The sequence below is a fragment of the Lampris incognitus genome, chromosome 14 (assembly GCF_029633865.1).
Source record: "Lampris incognitus isolate fLamInc1 chromosome 14, fLamInc1.hap2, whole genome shotgun sequence".
NCBI lineage: Eukaryota > Metazoa > Chordata > Actinopteri > Lampriformes > Lampridae > Lampris > Lampris incognitus.
The window spans coordinates 42,609,503-42,634,502 of NC_079224.1; the positions used below are offsets into that span (position 1 = coordinate 42,609,503).

Here is a 25,000-nt window from a genome sequence, read left to right on the forward strand (position 1 = left end):
TAGAGTGAGTGAGTGAGTGAGTGAGAGAGAGAGAGAGAGAGAGAGAGAGAGAGAGAGAGAGAGAGAGAGAGAGAAATTAGTTTGAAGGTGTTACCGGCAGGCCAACACACACACACACACACACACCACCGACCTCAAACATTGTAGATGTGTGACGAGGAAGACCACTTGCTTGACACACGGCTGTAGAGAAACACTGCAACGAGGTGAGAGGGTATTTAGAAATGATTAAAGACGAGGGGCGTTGTAATTTCAAAGTAGGAATCGCCCCGCCATGTTTTAACCTCTGCAGTGAGTAATCGGGCCCATTTCTACCCCGGCATTTTCATCCTGGAAACAGAATCGAATTTCATTTCTCATTTTAAATTGCCTCGTGCACTCCACTGTGACGTGCCCATTAATGCGCCCTAATTATATCCTGGAAGCTTGCTGTTCATTTATATATATATATATATATATATATATATATATATATATATATATATATATATATATATATATATATATATATGTGTGTGTGTGTGTGTGTGTGCATGTGTTAAATAACCTGGCTGTGCGGTATTAAAAAATGTAATAACTATTCTTATGAGCTGAAGAAGAGAGTATATCCTGTTGGGAAACCGGCATTGTGAATAAAAATCCATTCTCTGGATCTACTGTTGGTTTTTTTTGTTGTTTTTTTTGTTTTTTTACGTCGCAGTGGGGGGAAAAAATAGAAAAGTCAGCCAAGAATGGTTTAGTTGTTTGGAGAAACATTGGAAACCTCAGATAAAGGTCTGTTCACATGACCATTTCAGTAATCGCATTCCTGCCACAATCGGGGTAAGACCGGTGTATTAGCGTGCACATACACACCGACAGACAGTTTTCTGTTCTCTGATTGGTTCACCAGGCGCAGCGTCAGGCAGCACTGACCTCCTCCCCGCCCCCAGCGCTTCAGCCAACTGGACGGTGTCGCTACTGACGGACAGCGGGCGAGACAGTGACCTCATCTTCCGCTTCGATGGGCGACAGGCGGCTAACGTCCCTGATCAGGTGGTACCCCAGAACCTGACAGACCAGTTCACCATCGCCACGTGGATGAAGCATGGGCCCAGTCCTGGACTCAGGGCTGAGAAGGAGACCCTGCTCTGCAACTCTGACAAGACTGGTGAGAAGGAGGTTAAAAAACGGGGGCGGGGGGGCAGACACTTAACACTGATTTCCAGCTCAATCATAGATGATCAAACTCGCGGGTTGCCAGGCTCTGGGGGTCTTCATCACACAGCTCGACCAAAATTAATCGTTCTGAATTGGACCTAAGGTGAAAAAAATTGCCCAAATTGCACAATCAGTGAGTAAACCAGCACATTACAGCAGAATTGCACAGCCCAGATGAACAGTCGGTTAAGGAAACGTGCAGGCTGATTACCAAGTACACTACGCAGCACAGTGTGACCCGTGTATGGCTCTTTCTCCACCCTATTAGCCCTCATTTCCTGGTGCCGCTTCATGCCAGCATAAAGCCATCGTGTATTCCCGGTTCAGCACTGTGGTGAGAAGTGTTTTCCTCCTCTCCACTACGACGCCGTTCTGAGCGGCAGTGAGCTGCATGTAAAATAACATCAACTCGTTCAAAATACCCCAGGCCTCCCCTTCCACTTCCCACTTTTCACTCCAGTGGCTTTAATTGGACAAATCTCTTCACGAGCTTTATCACACTCAATCAAATTCACTTCCTCTGAATTCAAATGTATTAAACCTATCAAATAGATCAGCCGTTCTCAATCAGGTCCTCAGGTACCCCCGGTAACCGTCGGTTTGCTGTTCTACCAAGTGATTCATTACATCACCGGCTGCTGCAGGTGTGAAACCCCCCCCCCTGACTGGAGGCGGGGTAAGTGGAACAGCAGCTGAATGTAATTAAAAACCTGGTGGAATAGAAAACCAACGGTGGCGGCGGTACCTGAGGACCTAATGGAGAACCGCCGGAATAGTGATGGAGCTGAATTGAAACGAAAGGCCAGGACCAGAGATAACACAGCCTGGCGGGCTTATCTATCAGCAGTGAGCAAGTCCATGTCAACACAGCACTAACTAAAGTCTTAAGTCTGTGAATATAGACACAGCCCCCACCCCCACTACCACCCACACACACACACACACACACACACACACACACACACGCGCCACAAGGGCTGGTAATTCTTGGTAATTAACTGCTACAAGAGAATCGTGTGGTAGCCAGTGTGTCTACATACAAGTTCAAATTGTGATTTTAATCACTATAAGGTAATAATGTGATTATTGCAACTGCCATGTTACTGCAGCCACCTGGCCCTGATCTTTGGATGCTGATCCCGTTAGCTAGCGCCTGAACAGTACAGCCGGGTGTTGTCTCCTCTTTTCTAGCAGCAGTAAACGAGGGCATTTCTGCAGCGAGACTGGAACAACGTTCATGTTCAGTGAAATGAAGGAGTTTAACTCTTTAAAGCTTTTGGACGGGTGTGAAAAAAGAAACGGACATTTTTCCGAAATGTCTTGAACACGATGTTGGAAGCATCGTCACGCGCAACATAACTTCCGTTCTGTAATTCGTTGATCCAACTTGCAAACTAAAGTTGTGTCCGTAATCACATACACTACGTACAACATACTACATATGTCTACTATTGTCCAGCATACTATTAGTGTACGAGTAAAACGTGCAATGGCTTTTCAGACTTACTACCCCCCCCCCAAATTATACCCAGCCAATTACCCCACTCTTCCGAGCCGTCCCGGTCGCTGCTGCACCACCTCTACAGATCCGGGGAGGGCTGCAGACTACCACATGCCTCCTCCCATACATGTGGAGTTGCCAGCTGCTTCTTTTCACCTGATGGTGAGGAGTTTCACCAGGGGGACGTAGCACGTGGGAGGATCACACTATTCCCCCCTGTTCCCCCTCCCCCCCGAACAGGCACCCTGACCGACCAGAGGAGGCACTGGTGTAGCAACCAGGACACATACCCACATCCGTCTTCCCATTCACAGAAACAGCCAATTGTGTCTGTAGGGACGCCCGACCAAGCCGGAGGTAACACGGCGATTCGAACCGGCGATCCCCGTGTTGGTAGGCAACGGAATAGACCATTACGCTACCCGGACGCCCCCAGACTTACTACTTTATCATAGTACAGAGCCACTTCCTTTCAGCTCCGTTAATGTGTACTGGTGTGGTGACCCAGGTTTTGTTTTGAAATGTAAAAATAAAAGCTTCGTAGTTTCTGCTTAACGTATTGAGAAGTAATACTTATAAACGGTTCCATCATTCTGCCGGTTGGGTTTGGTATCGGCCTCCGCCGCTGTTGGTCATTGTTGCGAAGGATCGGCGCAATTATGGAATACTCCTACCAGCATAATGGCCAGTGTTTGCATACTGTGATGTTTATCTTGATATAGTATGGCATCTGGATATTTTTTGTATACTATTCGATGCATTCATTGGTTTCAGACATACTTAAGATGCTCACATACTATTTTGGTATACTGAATAGTATGCGAATATGCAATTTCGGACGCAGCTTAGGTTCATTGAAGACATTTTAGTATTGTTAACACATATAGAAGCCTTAATTATCTCCTTAATTCAGTTATTCAAAGGCATGTAGACATATCGCCTTTCTAAAGACCCCATGAAACAGCTTGCAGAGCACCATGTCATTCTGAATATTTACGTGTTTCCTGTAAAAACAGGAAGCTAGGTAGGGACTTGCTGCTGAGATTGATTGGTGTTTACTGTAGCCAGTAGCACTGAATGCACCGCAGATGGAAGGGGGCCCCGCGAGACGGTGTCCGGCGCCGTGCTGGAAGATTGGGCCGGCGGAGGGGACTGAGTACGGCAGTGTGCGATAACGACTCTGGACGCACACCGGGCCCTTCTCGCAGAGCTCCCCAGCTGAGGCAACCCACTGGGGGGTTGTGGGAGTTAGTAAAACCAAAAACACAGTGATGACCCATAACTGCTCGCTAGCTCGTACATCCTGTGTGCCGGTTGGTAACTGGCAGAATTTATAGTCATGGGTGAGGGTCATAAAAGTTAGAGAACGCATTTCATCTCATCTCATCATCAGCCGCTTCTCCGGGGTTGGGTCGCGGTGGCAGCAGGCTCAGTTAGGGCACTCCAGACATCCCTCTCCCCAGCAACACCCTCTAGTTCCTCCTGGGAGATCCCAAGGCATTCCCAGGCCAGATTGGACATGTCCCTCCAGCAAGTTCTGGGTCTATCCCGGAGTCTCCTCCCAGTTGGACTTGTCCAGAAGACCTCCAAAAGAAGGCTCCCAGGAGGCATCCTAATCAGATGCCCCAACAACCTCAACTGGCTCCTTTCAATGCAAAGGAGCAGCGGTTCTTCTCGGAGCTCCCTCTGGATGTCCGAATTCCTCACCCTGTCTCTAAGGCTGAGCCCAGACACCCTACGGAGGAAACTCATTTCAGCCGCTTCTATCCGCGATCTCACCCTTTCAGTCACTACCCAAAGCTCATTACCATAGGTGAGGGTTGGAACGAAGATTGACTTGGATGTCCCAGTGATCCTGGGAGCTGTGTGTCAGGGCCAATGGCTCCCGGTAGGGTCTCCCAAGGCAAATTGGTCCCAGGGGAGGGGCCAGACTAAGCGATTCCCAAGAAACCCAATGAATTTACAACAGCAGAGCCATAGCACCTCGCCCAGAAAAAGGAAACTTGGGCCCCCTCCTGGAGCCAGACTTGGGAGCGTCTGGTGGCTGGGCCTTGGCCCATGGGGCCCGGTCAGGCCCAGCCCGAAAAAACAAGATGGAGCCACTACCCCGTGGACCTACCACCCGCGGGGAGAGGCATTGGGGTAGGGTGTAATGCAGGCCGGGCGGCAGGCAAAGGCGGGGACCGGGTCATGCCGACTTCCGGCATCGCAGAGTGGTCCTCGGGATGTGGAAAAGAAAGCATTTCATCGGATGCAAAATTGGCCTCCGCCCCCAAGTGCAGAACATTTTTGTATCGTTTTCCAGGAAATGGCAGACTCTTAAGAATACCCAGAAAATGAGTTTTTTTGTCATCGTGGGCCAGATACTGGCACATAGGTGGCAATCCGTGCAAGACATATGTGATGGAAAAAAACTTGAACACGTCTATTTTGATTTCATGGGGACTTTAAATGCACGGTAGGGGGTCTGGCATGTAATGGAGTTGTCTTGTAAAGACACCACGATGAACAACGGCAAGCATCAAACACATCGGCTGTCTTACAGGAACTTCTCTGCTGGCTGACCCGAGGCCAGACTGAACCGCTTTCTGACAGTTTATTGGATGTGTCCGTCACAGCGATGAGTTCAGTCACAGAGAAAAGAAAATGGTTTTCTCTTTTTTCGTTTTGTGTTGACTGTATCCTGACTTAAACACACAGTGGCAGTTATTTTAAGTGCCGTCGGTGCGAGACGGCTCCGTATTCGTTTTGAGTTAGTGCCATCATGACCACTGCCCGCTACTGTAAGGAACGGCTTCGTTGAATGAAAGTAAACAGATGTCTTAACTGATAAACTATGTGGATCGACTTATTAACTGGATTGATTCATTACACAACACACACACACACACACTGTGTGTTATGGGATGGAGGTGGCCGGGCTGATAAAATAGGCAGCATGTGTTTAATGAGGATCTGTTGGAGACAACGCCACAGAAAAAGAAAAGAGAATAAGAAGGAGGGGTGTCCGGGAAGCGTAGCGGCCTATTCCGTTGCCTACCAACACAGGGGATCGTCGGTTTGAATCCCCGGCTTGGTTGGGCGTCTCTACAGACACAATCGGCCGTGTGTGCGGGTGGGAAGCCGGATGTAGGTGTGTGTCTTGGTCACTGCACTAGCGCCTCCTCTGGTTGGTTGGGGCACCTGGTGAAACACCTCACTGTCAGGTGAAAAGAAGCGGCTGGGGACTCCACATGTATCAGAGGAGACGTGGTAGTCTGCAGCCGAGTCGCCATGTGGTAGTCTGCAGCCCTCCCCGGATCGGCAGAGGTGGTGGAGCAGTGACCGGGACGGCCCGGAAGGCGGGGGTAATCGGCCAGATACAACTGGGGAGGAAAAGGGGGGGGGGGGGATAAAATCCAAAAAAAGAAGGAAATAAAAAGAAGGAGAAGGATTCATTCAGCCGAGGCTGGGAAGTTTGTTTCCACACAGAGCGAATGTGTTTTGTGACAGTTTGAGCCTCCTCTGTGTGAAGTTACACAGTCTGCTCCACCAGACACCTCCTCCCGGGCGAAGCCATTCTCCTTCCTTTACTTCGCCATCTGCCAAGTAATCTGAAAATTAAATGATTAGATTTGCTCTAGTACCCGTTCTTTTCCTTGTTTTCTAACCATTCAAATGTGTGTGTGTGTGTGTGTGTGTGTGTGTGTGTGTGTGTGTGTGTAATCCCCTGTTTGCAGAGATGAACCGTCACCATTACTCGCTGTACGTTCACAACTGCCGCCTGGTGTTCCTCCTCAGACGAGACTTCACTCAGGTGGACACCTTCAGACCTGCCGAGTTTCACTGGAAACTGGAGCAGGTGAGGGACTTGTTCGCTTGGATGCTACTGCATGGGTGTGTGTGTGTGTGTGTGTGTGTGTAACCATGTGCACATATAAACCCTGTAACCTTGGACGTTTCACCGTGGTAATATATGTCGGAATAGATGAAACGGCCCTACACCGTGTTGCTCAGTTCATGTCATGTTATGTACGTATGCAGTGTGTTTTTGTGTGTGTGTGTGTGTGTGTGTGTGTGTGTGTGTGTGTGTGTGTGTGTGTGTGTTTGCCCTTCATACAGGTGTGAGTGTTGGAGCATGTCCACACGAGTGTGACAGTACAGATGGAGGGAGTTTTCTTTAGCAGACGAAGGGTTACCAATATTTGTGCAGTGGAGGGTATGGCTCTCCACTGTGATTACCTGAGCAAAGTACAGGATATGAGATACGTCTGTTTTGTTCACACGCACGCACACTCGCGCACACACACACACACACACACGCACACAGACAGACACACAAACAAAAAGCATGCATGAACAGATGTGATTCAAGCGAACATGCATATGCATGTTTTAGACTCATGCACCAATGGACGTATACGTGAACACACACACACACATTCACACATATGTACACACGCACACTCACAGTTGCAAGCACCTGCGGACAGAGACATTTCAACCAACATGCATGTTTGGGACTCAACTGCATAATTGGACATATAAACACACACATACACACAAAACCAAAGTATGTTTCTGGAGTAGTGGCTCACAGCATTTTTGCCGTGAGCAGAAATCCAAAAAAAGAAAGAAAAGCATTTAGCATTTTTGCGCCACAGTGGCACAGCGGTTAGCACGGTCGCCTCACAGCAAGAAGGTCCTGGGTTCGAACGTCTGCATGGGTTTCCTCCGGGAGCTCCGGTTTCCTCCCACAGTCCAAAGGCATGCAGGTCAGGTGAATGGGCCGTACTTAATTGTCCCTAGGTATGAATGTGTGTGTGTGTGTGTGTGGGCCCTGTGATGGCCTGGCGGCCTGTCCAGGGTGTCTCCGCCTGCCACCCAGTGACTGCTGGGATAGGCTCCAGCGTCCCCGCGACCCTGGGAGCAGGATAAGCAGTTTGGGTAATGGCTGGATGGCTCACAGCATCATATCTCTTATTCTTCATGCCTCTGGAAAGTGGTACAACTAAATTGCGAGGTTATTTCTGTTGTTTCCTGATGGGTGCCGGTGTTCTTGTTGTTTGAACTCACCAAGGCAAACCATATGGGACTAATAGAAGGACTTAAAGTCATGGAGAATCAAAACTGTCTTTCTGAGAAGACTTTCTTTTCAGTCGATGGTGTTGGAAATGGGTTCTTTATCCGAAGGTTCATTCAATGACATGTGCTCCTGTGGCTTAAATGAATATAGGGCAGCAAATTATTGTCAGACACGAGTTGACCCACCGCAGCGTATAAAAACCACGCAAAATAAAACGTGTTAGATAATAGGCAAGGACACTGCCCAGCAAATAGTCCGCCTCATGCTTTTTTATGGTGGTTATTTGCTTTGTAATAAAGAATTCTGAGTCAAACACTTTTTTTATTTTTATGTAAGATGTATGAAAACAAGTCAATAAAATCGTTTCAAAGCTGACATAATGAAAGTTGTGCACCTCTGTAACTGGGAAATGAGGTGCTGCGGAGACTGGGCACCGCTTTAAAGGTCCCAGCATATGAAACATAATTCTTCATTCTCCTTACCCGTTGTTTGTCATCAGATGTCCACATTCTCTGGCCGTGGTTACTTTATCTTAAGTGTTACCCCAAAAACTGCTGTAGTTTTTAGGGATCAGTCCCACCCTGTGCATCACTGTAGTCCACGGACTTCCAGTTTCTACCGCAGTGGTCATACCAGTTTCCTGCTCGTTGGCAAGTTATTGTCAATGGCATATTTTTCGTGACGCCTGCGAGATTTACCATGGATAAATGTCAACTTGCACAGAACTGTCCACAGCCTTTCACCCGCACCTACCAGCATTTATCCATGGTAAATCTTGCAGGCATCACGAAAAATATGCCATTGACAATAGCACACGCCAACGAGCAGGAAACTGGTATGACCGCTGCGGTAGAAAAACCGGAAGTCAGTGGACTACAGTTATGCACAGAGCCGATTGTGTGCCGTTACAGTCGTAACATTTGGCACTTTTCTGCCACCTAATGGTGGATTCTAGTAATGCAGTTTGCATCCAGTTTCAGGCGTCATGACAGGAAGTTAAACAACCGGGAATTATGTTTATTTACATTGGATTACATATTTACATTTGTTTACATTAAATGACATGTTGATAGGCTTCTCCACAGTCCATTTACATCTTCTTTCATCTTCCGTGGCCTCGTCTGTATGTATATTCTTACTTTAATACTTGTCTTTACTCACATTTACATATACATTAAGTTGATGTCATTTAGTCACCATATTGTTCCGTTAATTAGAACATAAGGAGGAGCCACGTGTGCTCTGTCATCCAAGTTAACTTACTGTGCCGTGCTAGTGTCGGCTAGCGCTCATGTTGTTTAGTGCAGCGGTGAACAACTAATTCCTGTAGAGGACTACGAAGGAGTACAGCCCAGTAATTCGAGATTTATGTTTTTATTTGTAGTTTCACAGCTTCCAACGTTATTAAACCCGTGAACAGCACAGAGTCGTAACGTAAGGAAGGTGTTGACACTTGCTGCCAGTGCCCTTGCTCAGTAGCGAGAAGAGGGAAAGTCGGTACAAACTGCCTTGCTCAAGGACACCTCGGCAACATCAAGCAGAGGGAGAAGAGAGCTTTGCTCATACCTATGATTTTTTTTTTAAAGATTTTTTCCCCCCTTTTTTTCTCCCCAGTTGTACTTGGCCATTTACCCTATTTTCCAAGCCGTCCCGGTCGCTGCTCCACCCCCTCCTCAGGTCCGGGGAGGGCTGCAGACTACCACATGCCTCCTCCCATACATGTGGAGTCGCCAGCCGCTTCTTTTCACCTGACAGTGAAGAGTTTCGCCAGGGGGACGTAGTGCGTGGGAGGATCACGCTATTCCCCCCCAGTTCCCCCTCCCCCCTGAACAGGTGCCCCGACCAACCAGAGGAGACGCTAGTGCAGCGACCAGGACACATACCCACATCCGGCTTCCCACCTGCAGACACGGCCAATTGTGTCTGTAGGGTCGCCCGACCAAGCCGGAGGCAGCATGAGGATTCGAACCGGCGATCCCCATGTTGGTAGGCAACGGAATAGACTGCTACACTACCAGATGCGCTCATACCTATAATATGTCCCCAGCCGGTTTGCAGAGCTGAATTTGCGGCCTATCAATACGGCACATAACGTTGATAGTGCCGAACCCCCGTTGGGTCGTGTGCCAGGAAATTGCTGAGCCAAAAAAAACGAAAACGAAATTACAGCTGTGGAAAGACAAATAAAATCCCGGAAATCCAGATAATTAATGCTGATAAGCCAATGAAATGTCTGGCGCTGGAATCGCCACCCACCCCGCACCCCCACCTCTCGCCCTTCGCTCTAATGGATGGCAGATATGAGTCTAATCGAATCACTTTCCCCGGGGATATTGCATGCATCCGCCACATGGAGGAACGATTTAGGAATGCTGAATAATTAAGGCAAGCCCTCTAGAGTTTTGCACGCTAAGCAGATTATGAGAGATTTATGTGTGTGTGTGTGTGTGAGAGAGAGAGAGAGAGAGAGAGAGAGAGAGAGAGAGAGAGAGAGAGAGAGAGAGAGAGAGCAAGCATGCACGTACTGTATATTTGTCTGTATTTGCATTTTCACTTGGAAGGTTGCATGAGAAGCGTATGCCTGAACTGCCTGGTTAGTATATGCTCCCCGTGATCATGCAGACAGCCGAACGCTACTGTGCACACAACTGTATTTATCCTCTGTGTGTGGCCACAAGCGACTTGAGTTGTTACTCGTAAGTGTAAGGTTGTGGCGTTTTAGTTTTTACGCAGTGAAGGGGGACGTGACAGAGGCTAGTTGGACTGCCGAGCCGTCTCGTTAAACAGTGTCCACACACATCCACACAGTGTGTGTGTGTGTGTGTGTGTGTGTGTGTGGGTAGAATCGTGGTTAGATAGTGGCCCGGTTAAAGCCCAGTGCAGTGGCTGTGTGTCTGCCCACTGTTCAGCGTGTCACATTAACATCTCCTTCAAAGCCCTGAGGGAGGAAACAGTTTATTATGTCTTTATATGGCTGGTGATGAAGAGCTTCTGCAAGTCAGGCTTAAATGCTTGTGTGGGTTTGTGCCGTGTGCTCGTGTGTGTGTGTGTGTATTTGAGGGAGAGCGAGAGAGATGTGAATAGCAGAAGTCACAGCTCTGCAGCTTGTTAATAGGCATAAAGCCGAACAGAGAGTGGGAAGAGAGGGGGACGGGAGGAATGGAAGAAGGGCGAGTTAGATTCAGTTCTCAGTAAAGAAAAAACAAGTCAGAAGGCCTAGTTAGTGGATAATAAGAGAGAATCCAGAATGAGTTGAAGAGGAGAAGGACAGAGGAGGAGGTGCGGGGGGGGGTTACTGTGAGGTGTCCCGACTGATTCTTATTGTCCTTGTTTCCTTCGGCACTCTGAAAGGACACTTAGTGGCTCCACGGCAACTCCATTTACCCCTATTGATTTTACAATGCTCACCCAGTGCAGACAGAGAGAGAGAGAGAGAGAGAAACTATTTTATTTTCGGTTTTTCCCACGCTGGCTTGACAGTGAAGGAATATCGCACCTGACACTGACGGCGTGTACATGCACAGTTAAGTCGAGCTACAGTTATAGCTCGATTAGGCCATGTAGTGGGACTACTGTCGTTGTCCCAGTATACAGGAACCAGGGGAGAATCGATGTATTGATGGAAGTATGTCCGACCCCGGTACAGTAGGTGGCGATATGCCCCGTTCAGCTGGTTGCTGTTGGACCGTCTTCCGGTTGACCTATTGCATCACATACCAAACAAGCGACAAACAAGTCAGCAGGCCTGTAGCCGTAGGCCTGTCTGAGGTGCTTCCACCGAACACGGATTTGCTCGGGGTACTCTTAAATCCCGCTCCGTCCAACTTTTCCACCACTTTCTTAAATAGTTCGCCGTTCCGCGTCCTCCTTCCATCCATGTACTTCAGGATATTCACCCCCTTTAGCTGACACGACATACAGTTTGTCTCCTCGTCTGTCCAGAAATGTGTGGTTCTCGTTCTAGCACTCGCCATGTTGATACTGTTGATACTACGCTGTTCGACTTCCGGGTGACAGACCGCCGCGGGAACTATGGATCATGCCCAGAACGCCTTGGCCAGTTCGGGGCCGATTGAAGCGTAGACATGCCAGAGTAAATTGACCCCCAACCGCATTATCTAGGTGTGTTAGTCCCACTTCCAGAAATTCAACTTAGTACGATTTCAGTCGGACCAACACGTTTACAAGCATTTTCTTAAAAGTCCAGTTTTAGTAGCACCAACACAATAAATCCACTTTTTCTAACATCCTGTGAACGTACTGATCGATGCACACATAGCTAGGCTCACTTACACACTTATGTTACACAAATTCATACAAGCACACACGCAGAAACATATGCATATACTGTTTGCACACAGACACACACTCATACCAAACATATGTAAACACACACAAACACACACACACAGAGGATGTTTCCCCTACTTTCCTTTCCTCTCTCCCTCTCTCCCCTTGGTTAATGGAGGGGAGGATGGATCGCTGCCCTCTAAGTGCCTTTAATTCACTGCCCTTCTCCAGGTCCATGGAGGCTATCAGTTCCCACCAGCTCCCTCAAAACACACATTAGCAACCCCCGTCACCTGTTCCCCAACAAATACAGATAGACTCCTGTACAACCGTCACAGCCGCCCATATCGGAGATTCATCAAACGCACCCAACAAAGTCACAGAGCAGAAAGAAGGCGCTTTGAAAAGCAGGAAATTGTCCGGCTCCCTCTCACCCCTGCAGACAGATCCCTGTATTGTGCTTATTAAGGCAGAAGAATGTGGGTGGGGGCACATGTGTGTGCACGTGCATGTGATGGTGGTGGATCTAATTTGCTGGAGTGATACCTCAATCTGGGGCTGCGGTTTGGACCTTTTCAAGGAGTCCCGGATTGTTTATTTGAAGCTCTGTCAAAATTGACATTTTTATCCTGTTTTTAAGCCACATTTTTGCCTTACGCTTTTAGATCCTGGTTGTTTTACCTTCTTTTTTTTCTTCTTTTTTTTTTTAAATGAGGTAAAAGATTTTAGTCATCAGATTTTGGGATTTTAAGTTATAAGTGTTTTTAAGTTGGCTGTCAGCTGGATGTAGTCTGCTGGACTGCCCCGGCTGATGCTATCTTAGCTACCCTAGGTTTGTTTTTAGCCTGGTGGCTGGGCTAGCTGGTTGTTGTTACTGGGTTTTTAAGCAAATGGCTTTGGATTTTACTCTTCCATCCCTGCTTGAGGGGCTTGAGGGACATGGTTTGAGTATTGAAAACAGGAGAGTTTAAACAGACTTCACCACTTGAGAGACTGGACTGCTACTAGGCTTGTTGCAGGTCTCATCAACCATGGCCGTGGCAGAGGAAATCTCCAATATTAAGACTGAGCTCTCCTCCGTTATAGTTCTCATAAATTATCTCCTCCAGTGGCATTCACTGCTCCAAGACCACTTGGCCTCCTTGGAACAGCCTGGCGATGGAGCTGCAGATGCCAGCAGCCTTCCACCAGCTCTTGAAGATGCTGCCTCCATGGTCTCAGTTGTAAAGATATACGCCAAAGAATTTCGCATCCCCTCTTTGTGTGGATCTGGTGAACATGACTTCATTGATAATCTACTATGCTCCAGCTTCTGTGCACCGCTCCAGGAGTTAGCGGATGGCATGCCCCCCTTGCCTCTGGCACAAGTGTCCACGGTCCCGCTCCAGCAAGCAAGCTGGCCCCAGCTCCTCGACCGACTCCTTCACTTCATCTCCCAAGGCCAACCTTGGAGTGAGGGGCGTCACTTGTCACCCAGTGTAGCCACCTCAGCTGTTCTCTTTTCGCCTCCGGCTGCATCGACCACTGCCCCGGGTCAGGCGCCATCGCCCCCTGTTTCGCCGGGGTTGGCTATGTTTGCCACCTGCAGGCTCTCTTCCAACCTTGCCGTTTACACTGAGAGGGGTAGCTCTGTGCGTGAAATCTTGGTGTTGGGCGACTCTTTCATAAGATTTGTTAAACTCCCGTGCACCATCATATATTGTGTCAGTTGAAGTTGAAGATTTTATTGAAATTACTCCGACGCTCATTGACCTTCACCCCTCAGTCCACATTGTGATAGTACACGCCAAAACTAATGACCTCATGTCTAGACAATCAGCCAAGCTGCACAAGGATATTGAATCACTATGCTGCACAATCGAGAGTATGGGAAAATGCTATCCCCATCTCTGCTCTTTCCAAAAAGTCTTGAACGTTTTAGTCGCCTTTTTAGCTTCCACCAGAGGCTGCGAAATTTCTGTTCTGCAGCAGGATATAATTTCATCAGTAATTTTGATTATTTCTTGTCTAAACAGGACTTCTACAGACTAGTCAGCCTCCACCTATATGAGAAAGGAACCTAGCAACTGGTTTCTAATTTTATCCGTTTTATAGCTTTAAATTCTCTTTGACACACACCTCAGCATTACTCTCCCCACACATTAACCTCTCCTCAGAATCAGAATCAGAATAAAGCCCACTTTACAACAGTGAGGGTCCTACTGGCCTTTTCTGTGGTGTTAAAAATACAATTCCTGTGACCAGCCGCAGAAGGAACAGGTATTCAGCAAGCCATCTCTCTAATGTCATTCACATTTCCTGCTGGCCTACGTCTTCTCCACTGCCCCATGCCAAAAAGCAAAATATATTTAAGACAGGGCTACTCAGTGTAAAATCTCTGTTGAATAAGTCATTTGTGTGTAATGATTTCATTTTATCACAAAATTTTGACATTTTTTTGATAAAAGAATCATGGGTGCAACCTGAGGATTTTACTCCCCTAATTGAAGCCTCTCCACCCGGTTACTTTTTTTCCCCACCAAGCTAGACAGACTTTTGGGAAGGTGGGTTGGGGTAGCTGTTTTCTTTAGGAATAATTTTCATCTTTCTTGTATTGATTTAGGACCAATTTCCTCTTTCGAGGCACTTCCACTTGTTTTTTAGGGGGATACCCAGTGTCTGTGCCTTCCTAGTCTACAGACCCCCCCCCCCATCTCTTTTTGGTTTTACAAACAAATTCTCAGAGCGCCTATCAATAATCATACCCAGATGTGACAGGTTTTTAATTTTTTAATTTGAGGATATTTTAATATTCATGTCTGCTGCACCTCTAACAGTCTTAAGTGCTGAATTTTTATCCCTGATGATTCTTTTCATTTATCTCTCTCACCGACTGGGTCCACTCATTATCAGGGCCATACTCTTGATCTTGTTTTATCTTATGATTTTACATTATCTGACTTGACGTGCTCTGATCCTTGTATTTCTGATCACTATTGTATATGTTTAATTTGGTTTTACTTCCTTGTTTTAGCTGCTCATGTACACAGTTACGGTTTTAAGTCTACCTCTGCCAATATTTTTAGTAAACATTTTAATACCACCCCATTCTTGATGAAATTGCACCATTTAAAACCAGGAAAACTAAACACTTGTCCAAGCCCTGGATAAATGAAAACATTCATGTTTTAAAACATAAATGTCATAAAGCTGAGAGTCAGTGGAAAGCCTCCAAGCTCCCTGGCCACCCCGAGGACGTTAAGGCTCTGACGAGGCTTTTCAGTGCAGAGGTTAAAAACTCTACACATGCCTACTTTTCCCATCTCATTGAAATTAATGAGCTTTAGAGCAATGCATAGGCATCAGTGGCACAGCCCTTGAAAAGGGGTTCCTCAGGGTCCGGTGCTTGACCTGATTCTGTTCACCATTTACATTCTGTCACTGGGACACCTCATAAGATCACACAACATCAGTTTCCATTTTTTATGCAGATGATACCCAGGTTTACCTCAGCTTTGACCCCAACAGTGTTGTAGTCGAGTCACTAAACCTTGAGTCCGAGTCGAGTCTCGAGCCCCCAGTGTTCGAGTCCGAGTCCCCAAAGAAGAGTCCGAGTCAAGTCCCCATTACCCGAGTCAGAGTCATCAAGGTTGAGTCTGAGTCGAGTTCCAAGATCTTAGCACTAACTGTTACTGAACTTGAGGGTATGCACATGAATCCGCATTAGGTGGAACACACGTGCCTGCCCTTGCACGAAGTTGAATAATGTTACGGTGTTAATATAGCTATCAATATCTTATGCCAAATTATTAGGACCTATTCCAAAAAAACTAACAAAAACAGAAAAACAATTTTTATCAATTAACAAGTCCGAGTCCTCTTCTCCAACTTCCGAGTCCGAATGCAGTCAATGCTCGAGTCCGAGTCATCAGTGCTCAAGTCCAAGCCAGGTCATGAGTCCTGAAAATCGGGACTCGAGTCCGAGTCCTGGACTCGAGTACATAACTTAGATGAATTTTTTTCACTTATGAACTGTCTTGAGGACATTCATAAATAGATGGCTCAAAATTTCCTTCAACTTAACTCAAAAAAGACAGAGATACTTGTTTTTTGGCACTGACTCCTCCAACCCTCAAATTACAAGCTTACTAGGTTCATCCTCTCGTCTTACTACTCTGCAGTGTAGAAACTTGGCGTTTTAATTGGCAGCAACCTCACTTTGAACCGCCACATCAAATCTGTCATACAGTCATGCTTTTTTCAACTTCAGAAGTTTTTGAAAATTAAGCCATTTCTAACTACCAAAAACCTTGAAACAGTCATTCATGCTTTTATATCATCGCGGCTAGATTATTGCAACTCCCTTTTCTCGGTTTGCAGCAAACAGTCTCTCTGCTCACTATAATTCATCCAAACTGCAGCTGCCAGGATTTTAACGGGTACCAGAAAACGAGAACACATGACACCTCTCCCTTCATCTTTGCACTGGCTGCATGTTCGTTTTAGAGTTGATTTTAAAATTTTACTCATCACTTTTTAAGCCCGGAACAGTTTGGCCCCCAAGCTGTATTTCTAACCTTTTAACTCTCCATGAGCCGTCACGGGCCCTGGGGTCCTCAAATGCTGATCTCCTTGTGGTTCCTAAATCCAGGCTAAACAACAAAGGTGACAGAGCGTTAGCCGTCAGGGCCCCCAAGCGTTGGAACAATCTTCCAGAGGAGAACAGGATGGCTAAATCAATCCCCTCTTTTAAGTCTCTTCTTAAAACCCGCTTTTATAGTCTCGCCTACCTGTGAGCCTTGTATCTTATCTTCCCACACCATTTGTTTTATTGTTTTAATTTTTTAATTTTCATTTTTAAGTTTTATTGCTGTTTTTATGCTCGATTGCTTTATTCTATTTACTGTTTTATTGGTGGTGCTGTTGTTCTCATTGTTTTTATGATTACACTTTCATGACTCCTGTTATGTTGTTTTTATCCTGTAAAGCACCTTGAAGACCTCGTTTTGGAAAGGTGCTATATAGATAACGTTTTTTTATTACTACCCATCCATCCATCCATTATCCGAACTGCTTATCCTGCTCTCAGGGCCGCGGAGATGCTGGAGCCTATCCCAGCAGTCATTGGGCGGCAGGCGGGGGGGAGACACCCCTGGACAGGCTGCCAGACCATCACACAGGGCCCCTACACACACACACACACACTCACACACACACACACACATTCATACCTAGGGACAATTTAGTACGGCCGATCACCTGACCTACATGTCTTTGGACTGTGGGAGGAAACCGGAGCCCCCGGAGGAAACCCACGCAGACACGGGGAGAACATGCAAACTCCACACAGAGGACGACCCGGGACGACCCCCAAGGTTGGACTACCCCGGGGCTCGAACCCAGGACCTTCTTGCTGTGAGGCGACCGCGCTAACCACTGTGCCACCGTGCCGCTTTATTATTATTATTATTATTGATTTGAACTGGTACAAATGTGGGTTTAAATATCCACCGCGGGCTTCTCGTACACATAAAGGGGAAATCTATGAAAACATAAAAAGCCGCAAGATGACACACGTGAAGAGACTGAGGAGGCCAAATATCTGTTTTTTGTTGGCGTCTCTTCCATGTAAGCCAGTGTTAAAAGTAAAGAGGCTTTAGCACCTGACTTGACTGAACATGATGTTAGGAGTGTCGCTAAACGCACTTCTTCACTTGCCAATACGGCATCTACTGCTAATGTGTTTATCTGCCTGCTGTGACCAGGTGAGGGTGTCATGGCCAGATCTGTGTCCCATATTGATTACAAACACACCTTGCCTCCTCAATTGATGCACCGTGTGTGCGTGCACGTGTGCGTGCACATGTGTGTGTGTGTGTGTGCGTGCACGGGGAGTAAGTGGTTTTTCGATTGCAGTGGATACCAAAGCGGATCTAAGCGTCCAATCACTGCGTGAGTTCAAGCAGATAATGGCGTTTGATAAGTGCTGAGTTATTTAAAGTGCACATTACGACTTTTAGATATCAGAGTTATTGGAGTCACATGCAGAAAATTATATAAAGGGCATCCAGGTAACATAGTGGTTTATTCCATTGCCTACCAACACAGGGATCGCCTGTTCGAATCCCCGTGTTACCTCCAGCTTGGTCGGGCGTCAGACCGAATTGGCCGTGTCTGCGGGTGGGAAGCCGGATGTGGGTCTGTGTCCTGGACGCTGCACTAGCGCCTCCTCTGGTCGGGTGGGGCTCCTGTCTGTTTGAGGGGGGGGGAACTGGGGGGGAATAGCGTGATTCCTCCCACGTGCTACGTCCCCCTGGTGAAACTCCTCACTGTCAGGTGAAAAGAAGCGGCTGGCGACTCCACATGTATGGGCGGAGGCGTGTGGTAGTCTGCAGCCCTCCCCGGATCGGCAGAGGGGGTGGAGCAGCGACCGGGACGGCTCGGAGAGCGGGGTGATTGGCCAGGTCGGCCGAGAAAAGGGAGGAAAATGTAAAAAAAGAAAAAGAAAGAAGTACATAAGGGACGGGAAGATGTAAACTAGCGGAGGAGTTAAAGCTAGCTTGAGAAGGCCTTCACTGTGGTTAACATCACACGCCTCGTCCGTACCAAGTTATTTCCCTTTTTTCAGTGAATATTTTATGTATTGTTGTGTCGCTGATCACATTTCACTGTCAACAAAGTTTTCACTAATGGTTTGAGGTTTGACTTTGTCTCCCATAAGTCCAGACAATGGAGGGTCCTCGGTGTTAATCTGACAGGAGGCTCGCACACAGCGCGGCGGCTCGAGGCGCAGATATGTCTTCTGTTTGCTGTGAATCAGAGAGGGATGGCCACCACAGGGAGAACGGCCGTACGCGTGGAGAAGAGAACGCGGCGCGTTGGTTTAAATCTCGACGTTGTAGCCTGCGCGTTTGTTTAATTTAAATGCTTTTGTTATTGGGATGCTCTGCTTTCCACAGTTCTGCCCCTCCAGGCCCTCTTCGTGCCTCCGCTCCGTTCAGTACGGCTTAGAGTAGAGAAGAAAGAGACTACCGCCACTCGTAGAAGGGCTTTGCTGTGTGTGTGTGTGTGTGTGTATGGGGTGGATTTGAGGTTAGTCGTGCTGTGGCTATCACTAATACCACCATTGCATCCACCACACACACACTAAGCTGGAGGTAACACGGGGATTCGAACCAGCGAGCCCTGTGTTGGTAGGCAACGGAATAGACTGCTATGCTACCCGGACATCCCTGTTCTATACAGTTATATATGTAATTAACATAGTAGTTAACACACACACACACACACACGGCAGCAGTCAAACAGGAAGTTAGTGGGAGCAGTCTGGCAGAAATCCAGGAAACGGGGAAATCTCAGCTCTGCAGTGTCCGTGTAGCGATACAAGGACGTGGTCTCTCTGCTCCAGCTGTCTCCATCCCTCCCTCCACCCACCCTTCACTCTCCGTGTTTCAAGGGTTTTCCCGATGAACCTAAAGGGGTCGGGAGGCTTTCAGAGCTGAAAAAATCATGAAAGCTGAATAATTCACAGTGACAACATCTCTGCATTAACAGGCTGAGAAGTGAGTAAGACTAGAGACAGAGAGACAGAGAGAGAGACAGACAGATGGCTGGACAGGCAGACAGATTAAAACGAACAGAAACAGCGTCAGCAGGACAACTTGTTTAAAACGGTGTTTTCGCAGGGATCTTTTCTTATCTGGCGACCCACAACTCGCCGCTCGGCTCCGTCCGATGTGCTGCTGTACTCCGGACGCCACGTTGTCCCGCATGTCTTACTGAGGCCAGCTTTGGTTAAGCCGCTTCAGGTCCCCTCCTGGTCAGAAGAGCAGCGGCGGGACTGTGAGAGGGGAAGTGTTTTTACATAGCGCCGCCTGCAGGGGGGGCGTGTGCAGCCCGGCTGATGTGTGTCTTTGTGATGAAGATGATGTTCTTCCTCACTTTGCTCTTGTTCCACACACTGCCGAGGACGAAGACTCTCACGTCCAGTCTAGCACCTCTCATCCACTCTCCTCTGTCCTCTGTCTCTTCCAGCAGCTGGCAGACGTGACGGACAGCCCGCCATCTGTCCGTCATCTGTCCGTCGTGACACACTGTCTGGACCCCCGGGTCACCCTCTTCCTCTCTTTCTGTATGGCTGTATTTCTCCCTGTCTTTTTTTCTTTCTGTCTTTCTTTTTCGGTCTGTCTGACTGTCTTCTTTTTCCTTCCTTCCTTCCTATCAACATATATCTCTTTTCTCTCACTTTATTTTTCTTTCTCTTTCTTTCTTTCTCTTTTTCTTTCATTATTTCTTTATTTTGCTGTTTTTGTTTTTCCCTCTTTCTTTTGCTCTATCTATCTATCTATCTATCTATCTATCTATCTATCTATCTATCTATCTATCTATCTATCTATCTATCTATCTATCTATCTATCTATCTGTCTGTCTGTCTGTCTGTCTGTCTGTCTGTCTGTCTGTCTGTCTGTCTATCTATCTATCTATCTATCTATCTATAGCTTTCTTTTTGTATTTGGTGCTCACTGTCGTTTTTCTCATTAGCTTTACTTTCTTTCTTTCTTTCTGTCTTTCTTTTCTCCGCCTCATTTTCTGTCTTTCTTGCCTCCTTTCCTTCTCCTTGCTTGTCTCCCTTCTGTTTCTCTTCCGCTCTTCCTCCCCTCCTCTTCCTCTGCAGTGTATTAGTGAGCCACCTCTGGGCTGCTGCACTGACACTGAAAAGGCCGGCATTAATAATGCAGCGATACACCAGCAGGAGCGGGGAGGGTGGAGAGAATCAGAGAGGAACAGGGGGGGGGGGAAGATGTGATGAAATGAGGAAAAGGAGAGAGGGAAAGAAAAAGGAGTGGAGGAAAGAGGAACAGTAGGGGGGTGCAGCGGGGAGGATGAAAGAAGGAGGGTCAGAGTTGTGAGGACAGGACACGGCGTTCAGGAGTAACGGATGAAGAGAAGGAGAGAAGGGAGGGATGATGGGAATGGAAAAGGTTAGGTGAGAGGAGGGGGGAGGGGGCGTAGGAGGAGCGAGGACATCCCCCCCCCGCCCCCCCCACAAGCATTCCCATGGGATGAGACGGTATACTGGATGTTTATATTTAAATCCTACTTGAATATAAAAGTAAGCTAACTTCCGGGGTCTAAAAGCGGTCTTATAAATAGAACATCCCGGTGCTGCCTGGGTCCAGCTCGACCCACTTGTAGTTCTGAATGGGGAAGTTTATTTGCAAAGTGAAAGACCGGCTGTTACGCTGGCAGGTACACAGGCAGTACATGTATATAAACTATGCATGACGCTGGTCCGAACCCTGTTCAGCTCTTTAATGATGTAGCATCAAAAAAGTAGTCCAATATCTTTTTGTGTGTGTGTGTGTGAGTGGAAGAAGACGTTTGTTCCGGTGCTTCGTCTCGTTTGTACTCGTCGTTTCCATGACTCCACCCTGAAAACGTGTCAGTCCAGACTCCTGGTGAGGTTGTAAAGGGTAAGAAATGTTTTAGTCGTTTCAATTCTTGTTCAGTGCAAATGTAGAAAGTAGGCAGTGGGCGTCCGGGTAGCGTAGCATAGCATAGCGTAGCGTAGCGGTCTATTCCATTGACTACCAACATGGTGATGATGAAGAAGACAAAAAAAGAGTAAAATTGTGTAAACCGAATGAAATACTTCTCTTTTAAATTCTTTAATTTCTGTTTGAGGGGTAATATCTTGAAAAAGGCTTTATATCCTTTTCAGTCTTGTCCCCCTGCATCTCTTTCTCACCGTGTTGCGTTTGGTTTTGTCAGGCGGACTGGATATGACTCCCTCCTTGACCTGAATGAGATTCTCTCTGCTTTGCCTTTGCTTTGAGAAGTAGCGCTGGCTGGCATGGCGGGATCATCAGAGTGGCTTTTATTTGGCCGAGAGTCTGTCGGCCTACACATACAAAGAATTTGACCCGGGTTCCTCCGTTGCTCTCCGTGTAATTACCCAGAATAGACACGTACCTAAAACAAAGACAACAAGACAAACATAAACATTTAACTACTATGTACAGATATAGATGTACTGTACATTGTGTGTATACTGGTACGCTCTGTCATGTCCATCTACCTCAGGCATGTACAAGTAACCTGCTAACATCTATTCTCTGCACCACTGCACTTTATCTCCTCTTACATCACCTGGATATAGTCAATCCTGGTGGCGCAGTGGTCAGCACGGTCACCTCACAGCAAGGTCCTGGGTTCGAGCCCTGGGGTAGTCCAACCTTGGGGGTCATCCCGGGTCGTCCTCTGTGTGGACTTGTTCTCCCCGTGTCTGCGTGGGTTTCCGCCGGGTGCTCCGGGTTCCTCCCACAGTCCAAAGACATGTAGGTCAGGTGAATCAGCCGTACTAAATTGTCCCTAGGTGTGAATGTGTGTGTGTGTGTGTGTGTGTGTGTGTGTGTGTGTGTGTCGGCCCTGTGATGGCCTGGCGGCCCGTCCAGGGTGCCTCCCCGCCTGGTGCCCATGACTGCTGGGATAGGCTCCGGCATCCCGTGACCCTGAGAGCCGGATAAGTGGTTTGGATAATGTATGGATATTACAAAAAGGGAAAAAACAACAATGACGTAACAGGAAGACAGCAGTGCAGTGGTGCAGAGTGCAAAGATGCTGGAATAAATATGTGAGCAGGTTACTTCCACACGTGAGGTAGGTGGGCATGACAGAATATGCATGTATACGTACAACACGGCATGCTTAGATTTATTATGACAGTGTTATGTGTTCATGACAGCGACAGCCTCCTGAAAGAAACTGTGTTTATATCCGGTTGTTTTGGGGTACAGTGCTCTGTAGCGCCTACCGGAGGGGAGGCGTTGGAACAGGTTGTGACCAGGGTGTGTTGGGTCTGCGGTGATATTGCCTGCCCGTTTCCTGAGTCTGGAGGTGTATACATCCTGAATGGAGGGCAGGTCGGCACCAATGATTTTCTCTGCAGACCTAACTGTCCGATGTAGTCTGACCCTGTCCTGTTGGGTGGCTGAACCAACCCAGACAGTGGTGGGTGTGCAGGGGGCAGACTGGATTATTGCAGTGTAGAACTGAATCAGTAGTTCCCGAGGCAGCTTGAACTCCCTGAGCTGATGGAGGAAGTACATCCTCTGCTGGGTCTTTTTGATGATTGTGCCTGTGTTGGACGCCCACCTTAGGCCCTGGGAGATTGTGGATCCCAGAAACCTGAAGGTTTCCCAAGAGGACACAGTGCTGTTGTGAGGGGGGGGGCAATGTTGAGGGGGCTCCTCCTGAAGTCCATTGTCATCTCCACAGTTTTGTGTCATCTCCCAGCTTATGACCGCACCAGAGGGCCAGCTGTTCAACCTCCCATCTGTATGCATCATCACGTGACGCCGCTCACTTCCTGTTGCGTAACGTCCAACCCTCTGCGTGGGAGAGTCCAGTCAGATAGGCTACAGAGAAAAAGGAGACAGCTTTTTCCAACACATCTATGGTTTATTTACAGTGTCCGGCTGAGAACATTGTGCAAACGTATCGCCCGCCAAGTCACGTTATACTTGATTTGCCGGAGGAAATCAAATAAGACCTGGAACCACAAACCAGAAGGAGTCGTGCAATTACAGCGACAACCAGACTCCCGGCCATGCTTCATTTATGTGCCTCCTATTGTTTTCAGTGAACGGGGGCGTTTGTAGCTAGTTTGTCACAGTCAGCATTATCAGCCCCGCCATTGCAAGTCCCTAATGCACTGATTTGAAGAGTGTGGAATCGTATACGGTTCATAAAGGACCACGATGCTTTCAACACAACCAGATCGATAGAGAGATAGAGCCTTTATTATCATTGCACATACAAAATAAATTACTTTAGCAGCAATGAAATGGGCAGCTTAAAAGGACATATAACAATATTTAATTTTGATTTAATTTTAAATATATTTAAGGTTATAAATTTATAAATATGAATGTAAATTAATTAATTAAATTTAATGTAAATGTTGGGTGGCATGGTGGTGCAGCAGTTAGCGCGGTCGTCTCACAGCAAGAAGGTCCTGGGTTCGAGCCCCATGGTAGTCCACCCTTGGTTTCCTCCCTCAGTCCAAAGACATGTAGGTCAGGTGAATCAGCCGTACTAAATTGTCCCTAGGTATGAATGTGTGTGTGTGTGTGTGTGTGTGTGTGTGTGTGTGTGTGTGTGTGTATATGTCGGCCCTGTGTGATGGCCTGGCAGCCTGTCCAGGGTGTCTCCCAGTCACTGCTGGGATAGGCTCCAGCATCCCCGCGACCCCGAGAGCACGATAAGCAGTTCAGATAATGGATGGATAATGGATGGCTGTAAATGTAAAGAAGTAATAAATACCATAAAACAATTTAAAAAGATGCATTAATGTTAAAATGTCTAAAAGTACTACAAACAGTTTAAAACTACCATTTCAATGATTTAAGAAAAGGACTGCTATTGCAAAAAAAAAAGTAAGTAAAGTGCACATCAGACAGGGTTTTTATATTACAGCAGAGTTCCTGAAAGTACTTGGAGCGACTGAAGGGACACGAGCGCAAAACATGCCTATATAGCACGTGTCACACTTACAGTAACAACCCCGCTCCTGTGTTCATTATCCTGCCTCTCTTGAAGTAGACATCCTGCGAAAATGGCCAGCTCCATCGGCGCTAACTGTCGGCAAACTTGTGCTAATTCCTGCTTCTTCTAGCGGAGCCGGGCGTACGTAGGTGTTCTTGTTTCCGAGGGTTCGCCGACACCGTCGCCGACACCCCTACACCAACACCTCCGGCACCTCCCCCAACCCTCATTAGACCCCCGTATGACGACCACGCTCTGCTTTGCATGCGTTCCCTCACTCGTGGCCAGATACTTGACTTCACTGTAGGCCTTGATCATCCCATAATAGCTCATTATACTTGGATACTTCAGTATGCTGCTTATGGCAGCAGTATCCCTTCAGAACTTGCTCTCTGGCTAGTGATTAATCGCTTTTCCAT

General features: G+C 47.4%; 1 protein-coding gene across 1 annotated transcript in view; it reads left to right on the top strand.

Annotated features, from left to right (window-relative positions):
- The window catches only part of LOC130124471 (calsyntenin-2-like), a 235,324-nt gene that overhangs the window by 136,265 nt on the left and 74,059 nt on the right, over window positions 1-25,000 (top strand). Inside the window, 2 exon segments of the mRNA XM_056293925.1 lie at window positions 740-1,150; window positions 6,421-6,542. Of these exon segments, the coding sequence (XP_056149900.1) occupies window positions 740-1,150; window positions 6,421-6,542 (533 nt within the window).